Below are 16,862 nucleotides of genomic sequence, written 5' to 3' on the forward strand. Positions count from 1 at the left end.
GCCGTAAAATATTTTTGTACAGTTTCAAAAACTCAAACAATGCTTTCTGTTTGTCATATTTTTTCATGAGTAGTTTTGACATGATAATTACTGTTGTAGTTGAAGGCAGGCCAAAAACCATTTAAAGCTACTTGTTCCTGTTCATTCATGCTGCTGAGAAATCAAGCCTGGCATGAAGTCTTATTTTTTTAAGGGCATCAGACAATCAGAGATATTTTTTACTATTTATTTGTAGCTGTAGGTCTAAATTAGTGCATACTAATACAATTTCATACATTGAACATTTTAATTTAATTTAATACGATCTCTGACCTATTTAACTTCATCATTCAAAATGATTAACAAATTACTTTTTTTCATTATTATTCATGCTGAGAGCATTTCATAGGCATATAGTTTCTGTAGTGGAGAGGTTAAAGGAAGAATACACTTACAGCTAAGTACAGTAGAAGACTTAGATACAAAAAAAATATCTATTTTAACCTGTACATTGACCATTAAACTTTGAAAGCGAAAGTAGTAATTTCACCTGTCTTGCTACCTGAGAGCAGCAAACATGGTTGAAAAGGTTTCACATTATTATACACACTGTTCTTTCACGTCTTCACTTGGCACTACTCTATCTTCTCATGGTGTGTCCTGGCATCCATGTTTTTCAAAACCGAGGTTGGGCTATCCTCCCAAGTATGAGTAGCTTTAAGTGGTTTTTCATTTTGTGGCTACTTAGATATTGTTTTAAACATTTTAGTAACACCTTATGAAACCCTCACGATACTTACGAATGACTTCAGGTGGCAGTTTGAGACATGGCTGTTCCAGGTTTGGGTGAAGTGGCTCCACTTTGATTCCTGCATAAAGTTTTCCAGTTTAGAAGAACACAAGATATATGACCGTTTTATGCTATTATACCTCAGAGCATTCAGATAGAGCTCTCAAGCCGAATCCGAAGTTATCCAGCATTAGAATTCAGATTCAGAACATACTTCAGTGAAGAATTTAGCATTCTTCCAATTTCAACTATAGTTTGTGGACCTTGTTACATGTTAACTATATATTTAAGTACAATGTAACACACTCACTATCAATGTGTAATTATGTTTAGAGTTGTTCTTGTCAAATTTGCTTACATAACCCTAATCTCAAATTTAGTTTTATGCAAGTCCCCCGAATCAGTGTTACAAGTCAGTCCTCAGTATGTTACAATGTACTTAAATATGTAGTTCCATCTGAAGAGGGCTGTGTAACTTGTTTTTCTGCCATGTTTGTGGCTGTGAGGGGTTTGTTCCTATCGTGAGGGTCATATTCTGGTCATTTTTGTTTTTGTACAGATATGAAAATTAGCTTTAGATTTGGGTGGGGTTTTTGTTTATGTTGAAAAAAGGAATGACAGAGCTCAGCAAAAAAAAGATTTAAAAATGTTAAAAAAGTGTATAAAAAACAGAACAGAAGAGATGAGGTTTGAAACAGAAGACCCAGATTTTTTTTCTTTGTTAAGGTTGTGCGTGAGTGATTTTTATCTTTTTCTCAATGCTGCTGTTTTAATCAGATTTTTATTCCTGTCTTTTAGATAATTTTTTGTTAGTTTCCTAAAAATGGTTGTTTTGCTTTCTTTTTTCACCTGAATCCTCTCACTTACAATGTCTTTCAGGCAAAACCTTCCTTTTGATGAATTTCTTATAGTTGACGTAGATGATCTTTTTTTTTAGTTGTAGGACCCTTTTCACGAGTGTAAGTAGTGTTGTTACTCTCTCCAGAGATTCATAGGATTTTTGTGTAAAATGTGTTTTGAGTCTGTGAGTTTGTACACTGTCCATGCAAACCTAGACATGCTTTTATGATTTTTGTTTAAAAAAAAAATTCCATGTCCTGTCTGTGTCTCTTTGCACTGTTTATTTCTTTTTATTTTATTTTATTTCCAGCCAAGCACTACAGGCATTCAGATGACACAAAAACCCAATGAAGAACGCATTTGACTGACCAACAGAATTCAAAACGTATGCTCTCGTTGAGGCCTCAACATTTTTCAACCAATAGCTAGTACTGCAGATATAGTACTGAAGGGGCTTTAGTGTGTCTTGAATGGCAGTTCTTGATACAGGTGACATTGCCAATTATCAAGATTCATTCAAGATTAAACATACCAAGCAGTAAACACTTCAGATCACCGAAATAACACTTGATGTTTTAATGGAAGTGGACCTGGATCCATCAAAGCATGGTGTTATTAAGCACCTCAGTTTATATCATTCATAGACACTAAACATAGAGTATAGTACTTTCATTCATATTCAAATGGAAAGAAAACACAATTTGATTGTAAAAATGTTGTGTTTTTATGCATAACACAGGATATCGGCCACAACATAACATAGGGTGACATTGGCCTGCTGCAATGTCCTTCATACATCCCACATAGTGTATCTGAAATCTTGGTCAGACAAATGCATTTTCCAAGGGTTTGTCTCTCTATTCTCCTCATGCATTCTCCAAAACAAGTTTGTTTTCTCTATAATGTCTGCAACCAAAGATGACAAAGCCATCTACCAGTTGAACAAGCTGTCTAAAATTCTCTGTTATTCACCCCTTATTGGAACAATCCAAATGAAAACAATGTTCCTTATTACCCTCTGACCTCTTATAAGCAATATTCACTTTCAGGGATAGTTTTGTCGCTGGTGTGGACTTCATGTTTATTTGAAAAGGAAAAAAAAACAATGATTCACATAGAATATTCATGAATCATGTGTATTATGCCATCAGCTTGAGGTCGTAATACTTAATACTTAAACTACATAATTGGCTTTACTTAAATTGGCAGCAACATTTTTAATGTTATTATTATTTCTGTACATATTTGGCCTTTCCTTGATGCTTGGTAGTTTATAGGACCTTTTTGATGGTTTTCAGTGGCTTGTTGAATTTAATTGATGTGACTGTTTGATTTCATTGTGTTTTCTTTTGAATTGTTTCTTGTCTGATTGTCTGTTTTTGTTATCTTGTTCTGTCCAGATGTAGTTAAACTATGTACAGTTTATTCACATCATGAACACCTCATGAAGGAAAGAGCATCTGTTTTGGTTTTTGACTTGCATGGCAAAAGCAAAAATCAACATACCATGCATCAGCCATTACTTCAAATACAAAAATTGAAATACAGTTTTGAAACTATGAAATGACTGTTTTGTTACACAGCAGTGTTTTTAGGAAGCTTAATTATGGCATTCTATCCTCAAGGCACCTGAGATAAGCTTCTTTGGTTGTGAATAAACTCTAACCTAAGAGAGTGTAGTAGTCTCACAGTGACACTGATAGACATGCAGCTGTTGCTCTCAGTTGTTTCATCGGTGGCTGATTTGGGTATTTATTAATCTCAGTGAAGAAGATTCCATCACCTCCTGTCTGTTATTACATATGAGTTACGTAGGTTAGGAAAAAGTGAATGCAACAGCTGAATTGTTTTACACACCATTGAATGCTTTGTTGTAAAAAACAGTCACCCTCTCAGAAAATGCCTTGTAGTCTTGTATGACTCGTTTCATAGTTTCAAAACGTCTTGCTGCTATGACGGAATGTTCAAGCAGTTCATGAGATGAGAACCACATGTAGTATAGGACATAACAAAATGATATGTATTTTTGAAAATATTAAAGAAAAGGAAAAAAAAATAAACTCAAACCTGCAGGATTCAGAGTTTGTCAATGTGCCTCAAAGCAATGAGTGCAGTATGGTAATCCTTCAGAACAGGGAGCAGACGTGTGATTTCTCACGTTGCCTGATATCTCCTTCGATGTACATACATGGTTGTCTGATGTTAGTGAGCCTTTAGCATTGTACACATGCTGTACAATTATTCATGCCTTAAGAAAAACTTCAACACTGAAGTACTTATCCTGTGCCCCTATGTCTGAAGTGTTATCAGGAAAAAGAAAATGCTCAGTTTTTGCCTTTACCTACATAGTCTGTCCATTTTAACCGTAGACAACATATTTGTTATTATTTATTTCAGCTATGATGATTTATAAACACTCAAAGTCAAACAAGCTGGAGTGTCAGGGTTGTGCTATTGCAGCAGCAAAAATGACACCGTCAACACATTGTGTTAGGCAATTATGCAATTTCTGTGAAATCTAATTATTTGCATCTATATGTTACTATATAGATATGACTATAGATGACAGAAGAATTTCTGGGGCTTCTTTGTATAGCCATAAGAGTCCATGATTACTAGGATTAATTTTGATGATAGTTTCATGTCCCGTCCATATAAACTCTCATTCTTATGGTTTGAGTTTTGCAATCAATTAGACATTGTGGTAAGCGAACCCAAGGACTCATCTCATCAACTGCTTCTCAACATTTTCTTTATTTATACAAGAACTCATTTTGTACAGTGTGAACAAGGAAAAGGAGTTAAAAATAAATGTTGAATTTTTTGTTTGTTTGTTTTATTTTCTAGTGCATCAGCCGGTTGCTAACCAGCAGTTTTGTCTTCCTGTGCCACAGTTGCTGATTTCTCTGTCACTCTGTTTTTTATTCATTGATATTCTTTTCTCTTGGTTGTACTCTTTTTTTGAATTTGATATGTTGATTTTCTTTTTTTTAATAAAATTCTTGTTTTTCAATGAACTGTTCACAGAAATGTTAATGGGTAGAGTTTCAGATGCAGAACAAACATTTCACACATATTTGTCATGGGGACTACAACTTTATTTCAAATATCAATCAAATCAATCAATCAATCAACATTTATTTGTATAGCACTTTAAAACAACCAGTAGGCGTCCAAAGTGCTTCACATCAGAGACTAAGAATAAAAATCAAGCAGTAAAAAGATTGACATATAGAATTACATAAATAGAATTGTCACACCACTACTGTGTATTAAAAGCCATTCTAAACAAGTGAGTCTTTAGTTTACAGTAGACTTGAAAAACCCAACGTCTGTAATTGTCCGAATATCAGGGGGTAGCTTATTCCAGAGTTTCGGGGCAGCAACCGCAAAAGCCTGCTCAAATAGCTAATATTACTATAGAAACATTATCTTAATCTGTTTGCTTATCACTGATTTTGATTGCACTGGCATGTCAACACTGACTCAGTATAAAACAACACAAGGCCACCTTTGCATATAAAAACATTAACACTAGACCTTTTTTCCACAATGTATGTCTCAGGATATACATAGATTGCATTATTTCCAGATTGCAGTTCATATGAACACACCATCATTGACATACACTGACCTTCAGAGTTCCTGGTCTGGACAAGAATAGGATTGATGCAGTTAACAATATAGACAAAACTGTCTTTCCATACCTGTCTGCATACAGCTACAGTTAATCTATCTGATCTCATCTGCCTAAGAAGACGCTAGCATAAAACGCTAGCATAAAAAATAGTCCTGATTTGTAAAGTGCATGCACTCCTAAACCTTTCTTAGCCATCTGAAATATAGGACTGAGGTAAAGAAATGGCCAAATGTCACAAAAACATTTGGGTTGGTACATTAAAGACCCTTTCAACAATAAAAACAAAAACAATGCTTGAACGTTCTATTTGGTTCCCAATCTACTTCCTCTGCATTAAGATAACATATGGAATGTTGAAACAGAAGCCTTGTGGGGCCAACTATGATGCTGATAATGGAACTCTCTTGAAAGGGTCTATAGTTCAAGTAGACAGGTCGAGCAAGAGAAGCCTCAGCCATACCCGAGTGGAGGAAGTGAGCCATGGCATTTATGAATGTAAAAATACTGATTGCTGTTGTCAGGTGGAAGCAGGAGGTCGGAAGGAAGATGGAGGAGAAGGTGGGTAATCTTTACTCTTGATGTCCACCAAACAACTGTAGCAGGAAGGAGAACAGGTAGACGACATCCAGGTAGAGGCTGAGGGTGGCAAACACATATTCCTCTGGACTCATGGTGTACTGCTTGTTGCCAATCAGCAGCTGAGTGTCAAAAGCCAGGAACTGGGAAAGAAGGAAGGCAAAGGACACACAAGAGTAAATTGAACATAAAGATACAACAGTACCTTAAGTTATTTACACATACTCAATATCAGATCTTTTTTGGCAATTGACACACTACTATAACTAATGAGCTTGTGAGCCTGAGTTCTACTTTGGCATTCAGAAGACTCACCATAGTGAACACAATCGCCCCAATGACCCCATAGATGGCATGCAACCATGGCACCTATTAAATAAGGGAAAAACATTACTACAGACAGTAAGAGGGATCGGGGCTATAAATAGTCCTGGCAGTGGTTTTGGTGCAAATTTAGCTCCCTGCTTAGGTGGAATAATCCGCCTCGCTCATGAGAACTGGCCAGCAAGGCTTTACGGAAAAGGCTAAATTTAGATGCACTACTGACTACAACCTGCCAATGAGTCATCAGCCTGGAAACGTCCAGGGAGGAAGGGCTTGGCCTAGTTTAATTTTTATTCTTAGTTTAAAGTGTGTTAGACACGTACATAGCCAAAGGGGACAACGAAGCCCATGATGATGCCACAGAAAAACAGCACCATGCAGAGGACAAAGAGAAGACCCTGACAGGAAGTGAAGTCCACCTGGACAGAGGGATACAGAACAAACATTTATAAATAAGTATTCTATTACTATTAATAAATGCTGAAGTATGTGATACAGACAATATCGCTGACATATAAATTATTAATTGTGCAATTTTATGTCTTTCTCTCTCTCTCTCACACATATCCTTTTGAACAGTCTACACCAAATAATTGTTTTATGAAAGTAAAAATATATATAAATATCATGTTCTGCATATCAAGCCATGCTAAAATGAGTAATTTTGGGGTTGGTCTATATAATATTATAAGTGTGAACGTTTTTTTCCCCTTATAAAACTTACCTTGGTTTGGAAGCTAAAGATGGTGACAGACAGACACACCATAGCAGTGATTCCCAGGCATAACACTACAGACTGAGTGTTGTAGAAGCTACGAGGACACAAAAAGATAAAAGGCTTTTTTATAAAAGTTCTCAATAGTTGAATTAGTTATTCACTGTCTATCCTTATTTAACACCGACAGAACAGTTTAAACGTACCATTCATCAGTTATTTACCTGGAAATGAAGCCAAGCATGCAAGCCATGCTGAGAGTCTGGGAGATGATAGAACGGAAGCATGCAAACAAACCGACACACACAGAGAGAGACACGGCATGGTCAGACAGGTAGAGAAGGAAGGTATGGTGGGGAAAAAAGACAGATAGCAAGAGAAACTGAGAAATGTTGAAGTGTTGAAAAGAGGAACGCCCCATATCGAAACACTCACAAAGATGGTGAGCAGAATGAAGTTCCAGGGAAACTGCCGCCTGGGATGGAAGAAAGGTAACAGGTTGTAAGACCCTTTTCACACTTTGTATCGTAACACCCCTAATTATCACCACTTTTGTTCAGAAATTCTAAAACAACGATGTTTTTTAACACTTCAAAATAACATTTGCTAAATTAACCTTACATTTTTCAGTAGCCATAGGTGTGTAGATTTGAACAAAATCTGGTTTGGTTCTTAACGGGAGCATTTACTGCCTGAAATATCCGATTTTGTTTACCACGCTCGGAGTTATAGTGCTGGCCTGATGGGTCGCCTATTTACACCGTTTCAACGGCACATGAACGGTTAGACCGAGAATTCTCGTCATGAAATTAAAATTCCACTGGAGCTCCAAGCGGTTGTGTACACGCAGCCTTACAACACTGTTTACAGCTCTTTGAGTCACGGTAAATTTTAATTTTTGGTACATAGCTAATTTAGATACACCTATGGTGTGGGTGGTTGCGTTTCTGTAGGAGTCCGCTGTCTTGGTTTGTATAGAAATGGATATTAAGTGACACATACAAGCAAGACGGTGGAAATACGGGACCGACGGTAATAGGGGGAGTTCCGATAACTTTGTTATTCACATCTTAGGGGCATGTGATGTACAGTATAAAGTATATTGAATTATGCTACAATCCAGTAACTGCCCAGCGCTCTCCGTTCCTGTGATAGATTTGGGTCTTTCAAGAGGGGTCTAAAGACATATCTGTTCAGCATGCACTTAATTAATTAAGTGGTTCTTGTATGTTATGGTATTTGTTTATTTTCATTAGGCTATTGATCATTGATATTGCATTGCCATTATCGTTTATTATTGCTATTTTCCTTAATGTAGTCTTACCAGCATTTTAAAACTGTTCACTGTTCATTTGTAACTATTGTATTGCTTTTATTTATAAGTCGCTTTGGAAAAATGCATGCTAAATCATATAACCATAACCATAATCAAATCATGTTATTATGGTGTTACATGCTCCAAATGTAAAGCACTTTGAGCTGCATTCTGTGTATGAAAGGTGCTATACAAATAAAGCTTATTATTATTATTATTATTATTATTAGTAGTAGTAGTAGTAGTAGTAGTAGCAGTAGTAGTATGTTGTGGTAATATAGTTACACATGACGTTTAACCTCTACTTATGTAAATCTGCAATTAGCCTTTCCATTTTTTAACAGAAAAAATGTTTGTACCTGATATCACCACAGCAGGCCAGAGTGATGTAGGAGATGAAGAAAAAGAGGCTGTGGAAATATAGAGAAGAAGAGGGTTGAAATCTCTCCCCTAAGTAATGCTGTATAGTCAGTATTTTACCAGTATAACTCAAAGATTTGATTCCTGATCTATTGAGTGCACTTACTAAGCCAGCGAGTAAAGGCCTGGATGAGTCTGAATGTAGATTTTCACAGGCATGCTGCAAAGTCAAAAAAAGAGAGGGAAATTAACCGTTTTACATGTCTCAGTTCACACATCACACATACACAGTGGTGTAGTCTAAGTTATATGCAGGACTACGCAGTATACCCACTTAAAAAGCATCACCATCTCAGTATACCCACTTAAAATAGGCAAGGATAAGAGGCCTATTAACATTTGGGGTTGATCACAGTATATTAACTACAGCTAACTAGACTATACCACTGCACATACATCAAAAAATGAAAAAGTGTCACAGATATGGCAGCACACACACACACATGAACACACAGAAGTTTTCCTAAAGTGTCTTTCACTCACCAGAATGTAAAAAGAGTCACTATCCCAAGAGTGGAAAACAGCTGCAACATTAGGATGGCATACACCTGCACATGTAAAAAGGAGTAAGTGAGAGAAGCTACAAATCTTTATTAATGTGTCCAGACTTTCTATCTCTGGTAGTTTACTGACAAGGATTTGTATTTCAAAAGCAGATGCTTCACCTTCCGGATAAAAACACGACGGATATTCCCATCGTCCCAGGAGAAAACCACTTGTTCTCCATCCACATAATAGTAACCTGGGCATCCTGAGAGAGAGAGAGACGTATTTGAGCGTATCTAAATGCGCAGAGGTGGACTCAACCTCTTTCTCTAAATTGTGTGTTTAATATGGAATGGTTCCTTGTTGAAATGCTGTATGGTCTCATGATACATTCTGGAAAGGTATTTTTCGTTACCTTGATTTGCCTCCTCGTAGCTTGGGGGTGTATTCCCACCCATAGTCTTGATAGCTGGAGCCACCTGGAAGTATAAAGACAAACAGACATATGTCACTTACTGCCACATGTGGTGAGGTGATGGTCAGTTCCAGCAGCAATCAGCATTTCTTTGATTCACATGGAGGTCAGAAAGCCTGAGCAATATCATAATGACCTGAACCAAGAGCTGACACCAGAGCTTAGTTTATTTTCTGCCTTTTTTTTTAACTAACTATGTTAGCAAACTACAAACAATTAACTAATCTAGTTATTACATAAATACTGCTCTGAACTGTAAGTAACCGTAACCATTGCCATGTCCAACCCTTTTGTTTCATAGACAGGTTAGAAATATAATTATCATCCACTTTAAAATCTGACTTTCACTGTCCTGGGGCGCATTTCCCAAAACCATAGTTGCTAATTAAGTTAGCAGCTTTGTTGGTTGCAATGCAATTTCCCAAGTTGCTGATGGGTTAGCAACTAAGGTTTTGGGAAACGCACACACCCCTGATATGTGCTGCAGAGCTGACCTTTAGAATCACTCACGAGTTCAATTCGGAACAGATGCTTACTTAAAGCTTGCCACTGGAGGCTTTGGCCAACATAGTGGCACAGAATCCAGGAGTGTTTTTTTACTTAAGATATTACAACAATAATCCCACAATAGCACTTTTTACTTAAGATATTACAACAATAATCCTTCAATAGCACTCAGGCCATGACTTGTTTCAGGGATTGTAATGAATGAGAGTAGCAATAAAAACAAGCCTGAACCAAGAACCATCTTGACAGGTCATTCATTCTTTCATTCATTCATTTTTGCATTCATTCATCCTTAATGCTTCAAGATTGCCTACCTTCTTCTGACTCATGGTTCCTGTTTTTATGTTGTTCTTATTGAATACTCCTCTGTATTCTTTATTATCTTAAGGTCTTCGGCGCGTCCTCTCTGTCTTCAGGGGTTTATCCTCTTGCAGTTTTGTTTATCCAGATTAAAAAGATGTGCGCCTATCTTCTTATGTGTGTGCTTGCCTCCAGGGTCTTCTTATTTCTCTGTATACTTGCATGAATGTCTTGAGTTTGGCTCTTTACATTTCAAAAAGAGCTGTCACAGCAGTCACATTCAGCTCAGAAGTTGTTCTCTGGTTGTCCATCCACAGTTTGAACTCATCCAGTCCTTTATACCCCTCTGTGGAGTTAATCTCACTCAAGGCCTTATCCCTGCCTCCACCCCCACATTGAAATGTAGTACATTCTGGCAGCTCTTAAATAAGGAGAAGTACCATGGAAGCCAATAGGAACATACCATCTCTTTCAGCCAAAGGGTGTTGTGTTTATTTCAAAGAAGGGCAGGGGATATTCTCAGAGATAATTGGCCACCTGTTGGAGGAAAGTGGGTGAGTTACATACAGTAGTCATGCAGGTTTCATAATCAGACACACATATGAGATTAGGGGGAAAGGTCATTTTTTATTTAAAGCCATTTTGTAGCAAATGTTCTAAAATTGTACACACACACACACACAGGAAATGATTATCTCTAGCAAATCATCACTGTGTGGCTGGTTGCACATGTCTTCATCGACTGGAGTATGTGTGAAGAATATAACAGCTTCCATTGCTTTACTTGAACCCTCCATTATAGATTGTCATCATCATGTCAGAATAGCAGTGAAAGCAGAATTACGTTATCATGGTAATTTGCCACGTTGCGTGATTGAGAAGACCATTATCATGTCAGGTGCCTTTACAGTGTGTGTCACCTACTGACAAACTAAATTAGTAGGCCTTACACATTATAAGAGCTATCTTTTTCATTATTTTGAATGGTAACAAAACAGAGTTTTGTAATATCAACAGTGTTCATTGTATGTGACATGTAGGCCTAATGTTAAGCCTGTGATGGCCAATAAAACTTTTCATTCTACAACAGAATTTTTCCACTGTATTTTCTCCAGGATTCTTCCTATAACCCTGTGTCTAGAACCATCTCTGAGAGAAGGATGACATCATGCTCTTGGTGAATTAGGTTTAGTTTTGTAATTGGCAGGTAGAGAAGTAATGAGATGGAGGCTAAACCCATTAAAGGCTCAAATTGTCATATGACTGTTGATACCTGCTGGAAATGTCTGGCTTACTGTAGGGTTCCCGTCACTGCAGTAGTACATTAAGTAGTCAATTGGATGTGTGTTTCCTATTTTAGGTCAATACCTTTGAGTGTATTTTGATGCTTAAGTGTGTATGTTTGGCTGTGTGTGTGTGTGATACAATGCAGTGTTATGTCTGCACCAATGTGTGTTTCCTATTTTAGGTACATTTATTTCAGTGTATTTTGACACTTAAGTGTGTGTGTGTGTGTGTGTGTGTGTGTGTGTGTGTGTGTGTGTGTGTGTGTGTGTGTGTGTGCTAGCTGCTAGCCTTCAGGTGTGTTCCAGTTTTTCTAGCAGTCTCTTTGTTTCTTTGTCTTGTTTTCCTGTAGCCTCTTATATGGTTACACTGATCAACTCTTTTGCTCTCTGTATTGATAAGCTAATATTTTAGGAATAAACAATGTCTCATTTTGATTAATGGAATGTTCACATCGTTCAATTTAATACAAAACGCAGAATGATTACCAGCTGTGAAAGGTCCCTGTGGGAATCTCCTGAGATATCGCCACTCCAGGAATGCCTATCGTCCAATCAAAAATACTTCAGCCGGACCTAACTCTTATAATTCATTACATTGATAGGTCATTTTACATTTTCAATTTGTCAATTTTACAGTGGAAAATAACTCTCAAACAGTAATTTTCATCAGAACATGTTACATGTAGGGCCTACGCTATGTAAGGGATAATGTATCAGAACGCCGCTCATTATTGGGAAAATAAGTGAGCCTAGCTGGTTCATGACTGAACTCCCATAATGCTGTGCAAAGCGTGCAGGAATGTTAATGTTGATTATGTGTAATGTTGGTTATGTCACTGCATCATCTTACAGTCGTGTTTGTGTTCCCAGTTAGTTAGAGTGTGCCGAACCAGGTTGAGCTGGTGTGTGATGGAATGCAACCTGGAGCAGATGTGTAGTGCTGGGGCATAAGGGCCGGGTCTGGGCCACATTATGAATGCATGTGTTTTGGTGTGAGACCACTAAAAACCATTCTGAGACAACTTTGCATCTTGTTACATTGGTGTCAGAAGTGGAATGTCGACCCCTACTGGACTGGAGGAGAAAGTTGCAACCAATGCCCTGGCAATGATGAGTTTCCTGCCAAGACGCTCTTCGACAGCGCGCTCGCCCATGGCCACCAGCCTGCAGCATGACCGTAACGTAGAAGCGGGCCCGGCCACAGGAGGAGACGAACCGGGCTGATGGCAGCATCCCGCCACTTGAACCCGCTCCACACGGGAGCGATGGAAACCGGCCGGTCCCCGATGCGACGGCAGCAGTAGAAGGGCACCCCAGCATAAAGTTGCCCCACTACAATGGCGAAAGGCCGCTGGCGACATACCTGGTACAGGTCCGGCTGGCAGCCGAGCTGAATGGCTGGTCGGTGGAGAGAACGGGCGTACAGGTGGCATTGGCTCTGGAGGGGGAAGCGCTACAAGTATTAGAAGACCTGCCGCCGGCTGCGCAAGCAGGCTGGACCGCAATCGAAGCAGCTCTGCAATGACGATTTGGCCAGAGAATCTTCACCAGCGATGCCCAAGAACAACTCGCTTCCAGACGGCGACACAAGGGCGAGAGACTGGGCAAGTTCGCGGCCGACCTGCAGCTGTATGCCCGGCGGGGCTACCCAACGTACAGCCAGAGTCTACATGAAGAGATGGCACTGGAAGCGTTCGTGCGAGGCATCCACCCAGAGTGGCTGAAAGAACACCTTGATCGAAACTGGCTCCACCATCTCGCTTGTGCGCCCCGGTCTCTTACCCGGCACACTGGTAGCCAGACCCAGAGGTTAGGAAGAGACAAAAACGCGCATCACAACAGTTACTGGAGAGCGAGCGGAACTGTATGGGCAAAAAGTGGTGTGTGTGTGCATCAACGGTGAGACTGCGAGCCGCCGGCTTTGGTTGGCTAGTATTCAGGATGAGTGCATTCTCGGCCTGGACGTGCTAGAGAAATGGGGGGCTGTGGTGGACATTTCCCGGTTCACACTACACTTGGGGCCGAGCAGCGTAGTGTTGCACACGGCGGGGAAAACAGCATGAAGTGCGGAGAGCTGGCGCGACGAAGAACTCTCCAACTCGCTCCACACAAGCCCGCAGGAAGCGAACTCGCAAAGAGTGCTCGTCATCCAAGACTCCGCCCCTCCCCACACAAGCCCGCGAAACTCAAGCGCACGAAAACAACAGGTCTCATCCAGGGTCCAGTTTCCCGATAACAACGGAGACACGCTCTTAAGAGGGTTTTCTACGATTCATCTTACGATCGTTCGTTTGGTTTTTCCGACTGTTTCCCGAACATGCTCGTAGCGTGAACGCACGTGCACTGCTCTTAAGATGCTCTTAAGGGGAGCTGTCCACGTTGATGTCCACGAAATATCCTCTGATTTGACGGTGATGTCAGGTGACTGCACGTCACAGCTATAGGCCTACCATTTAAACTTCGGATCTACACATTAATTCACATCAATACGAAAATAGAAACACTTTGACATCTGCATGTAAGCATCCCAAGTAGGTTATATACCACACACACGAATAATTGTAATTATTTTAAGATTAGATTGTTGCACCATGCAATAATTTTTCGCGGTGTCACTTAAAGGGGTGGTTCAGGATTTGGACATAAGACCTTATTTCCAAGTAAGCAAGTGTGATATTTATCAGTGGAGACCGTTTTCAGCACGTTTCATCCAGTCCTTCTAATTGCAGAGTTCGCAGGTGCTAGGCTAGCGCAAGTCAACGGTATGTGCTAGCCTGCCACTAAAGACAGTCTTACCCACTCCAAAGTACACCTGCATTTAAAAATCTCACTGCACACAATTGGATAACACACTACGACCAATGTGTACTGTCCTCCAACATTGCAGCGCTGTTTTCATCAGTTTAGCTGGTTCCCCGGAATGTTGGGGTAAAAGTAAGTGTATCATTGCTCTTTGCCAGAGTGTCTCGCAGAGACAATTCCATTGTGCTCTCGCGAGAACTCTGGATTTCCAGGGTAGCATTCTATAGAGCTAAATTTGTCTCAATAATATTTATATATGCACAGAGGGGGATCCACAAATATTTCTTGATTTGCATGTGTGTTTTGATACCTACAAATAAAAAAAATCATATTTGTAACTCGTATATCGATTTTTACAAATATAGATGTGCATTTGTAAATAAAATGCCATTTGTAAAACCGAAAATTTCCTTTGTGAAATGTGATTCTACATTTGTGGATCACCAGCACACGCATTCTTCGCTTCCAAAGTTACGTGTTTTTGAGACGTTCTTCGCATAAAAGTCGCACAAATCCACACGTGAAAAAAATCATATTTGTAACTTGTAAATTCGTTTTCACAATTGTAGATGTGTATTTGTAAATGAAATGGCATTTGTAAAACTGAAAATTGCCTTTGTGAAATCTAATTTTGCTTTTGTGGATCACCAGCACACGCAGTTTTCATTTTCGCATTTGATCAGCACACGTGTTTTTGAGACAATCTTTGCGGCAGAGAAGCCACCCAGATCCCGACAGGGGTCCGGTTCGCCCTGTCGGGACTTATTTTCCCAATAATGACCGGCGTTCTATACATTATCCCTTACTTAGCCTATCACCCGGAGAGAAGAAATACTCTTTTCTGATTGGCTGGTGGGGTGGCTTTTAATTCTGAATAACGGGACACCTATGAAGTAGATCTGGTAAAAAAAGTAACCTGGTCTAACGATGTTGAGAATAGAATTCTCTGCTACTAGAGTTCTCTGACATAACACTTAAGTTAATTGGATAGCACTGTTACTGATCCTCTGACAGCAGCTGACTTTGGAGCAGGCCTGGCCCTGACCTGTCCTGTAACTGTCATTCTATGGTCTGAAGGTCAATCTGGATTAGGGCCAGATCACCAAATGCACTGTATGTAAGTGGATAAACTCACATAGTAGCCTACTCATAGTACTCACATTAGTGTTATAATGTATTAACAATGACCTGAAATTGCCTGTACTCTTGCATAGACTGAAACATTTGTCCTGCAATGTGTTTTTACTTGTGTTTGCTCATGTGAATCTGTTTGTTTTTGTGATTCTGTTTGTTCCTGTGTGCTCTTGACCCCGCCTCTCACTGACTGCCTGAATTGTTCCCAGTTGTTTCCTTTCTTTTGTCCGTCCTCTCGATGAACTATTCTGTTGTGTCGTGTCTTTCTTCTGGTTTGTTTCTGCTTCACACTTCGGCTCTGAGAATTTTTCATCGTTTTGTTGTTGGGACTCTTGGACTCTTTTCAGCTTTAGCCACATCCTGTACCACAAAGTTGAATGGAACCCAGATACTGAACCTCTAGAAGCTGATTTACATGATGAAAGCAATAGGTGATCGCTCTCACTCGGATTAAACTGTCAGGTCTATTCACAAGTCTTGGTTTGAGAGGTCAGTTCAGGTACACGGTGGTGTTTGTATTAGTTATAGGGACCTGCTTTGCCACTACTTCTCTGTGCTTGACCTGCACCTGCACTGTGTCTTGCTTCTAATTAGAAATCTACGCCTACACATATCACTTTTTTTATAGTAATATAAACTGCAAACAGCTCAGTCACATTACATACATTAAACAAGCACACACACACACACACACACACACACACACACACACACACACACCTAAACATACTGCATTGTTTCATTTCAGCTCCATTTCCACACCAACCAACACAAAAGTAATGTACCTAAGGATATATCCCCATGCCTGAGCTTGGATATTGCATTACTATGACATCAATGACAGACTTCCTTCATCAGCTGCCTCCATTGTTCTCATTCTCATTCAGTGAATGAACAACTAATCTGTAAGGTATTCCAACAAAGAATAACTTCATCAATCTTATAGGGGCAGCACTGAGTTTCCATGGAGACTGTGAGACTAGCTAAAACAGACACTAATTAAATGCTGACATCAATGAGACCAATTTAGTTCTAATTTCAAAACGCTAGGCTGATGATGGTAGTGTGACTGTGACAATGAACTGTCTACCATGAGAGGGCGCTCTAGTATTAGTTTTACTTGTGATCAAGTCAGACAGCGCTCACATCCAAGAACTGAAAAATGACTCTAGCTCTGTTGATCTGTTTAGCTGTAAATAATTAATGATGAGCCTTGGGTTGAAACAGCTGACTGCACATTGGCTATTAAAGCCATAGAGTCATCCGATCACAT

At 39.4% G+C, this 16,862-nt stretch overlaps 2 protein-coding genes across 3 annotated transcripts in view; one reads left to right on the forward strand and one right to left on the reverse strand.

The window, feature by feature from the left end:
* The window catches only part of LOC121707006 (RNA-binding motif, single-stranded-interacting protein 2-like), a 53,243-nt gene extending 48,621 nt beyond the window's left edge, over nt 1-4,622 (forward strand). For both annotated transcript variants that reach the window (XM_042089201.1, XM_042089200.1), the window contains exon 14: nt 1-4,622. This exon is cut by the window's left edge. The gene's annotated coding sequence lies outside the window, so the exon portion shown is untranslated.
* Nucleotides 4,623-5,608: 986 nt separating this feature from the next.
* On the reverse strand, nt 5,609-10,672 carry faim2b (Fas apoptotic inhibitory molecule 2b). The gene is made up of 12 exons (XM_042089203.1): nt 10,382-10,672; nt 9,501-9,564; nt 9,265-9,350; nt 9,083-9,147; nt 8,706-8,759; nt 8,539-8,589; nt 7,300-7,339; nt 7,089-7,126; nt 6,874-6,961; nt 6,473-6,568; nt 6,141-6,194; nt 5,609-5,968 (listed from the first exon to the last, which is right to left on the reverse strand). The coding sequence occupies exons 1-12, from the start codon at nt 10,394-10,396 to the stop codon at nt 5,819-5,821; spliced, it is 801 nt and encodes a 266-aa protein (XP_041945137.1). The 5' UTR covers nt 10,397-10,672; the 3' UTR covers nt 5,609-5,818.
* Nucleotides 10,673-16,862: the final 6,190 nt, after the last annotated feature.

This window comes from Alosa sapidissima, chromosome 4 (assembly GCF_018492685.1).
Source record: "Alosa sapidissima isolate fAloSap1 chromosome 4, fAloSap1.pri, whole genome shotgun sequence".
Lineage (NCBI taxonomy): Eukaryota > Metazoa > Chordata > Actinopteri > Clupeiformes > Clupeidae > Alosa > Alosa sapidissima.

Coding starts and splice junctions, on each gene's coding strand:
- faim2b (XM_042089203.1), bottom strand. Junction 9,148..9,264: donor GTCGTGTTTTTATCCGGAAG/GTGAAGCATCTG, acceptor TTACATGTGCAG/GTGTATGCCATCCTAATGTT. Junction 8,760..9,082: donor GTGACTCTTTTTACATTCTG/GTGAGTGAAAGA, acceptor TTGACTTTGCAG/CATGCCTGTGAAAATCTACA.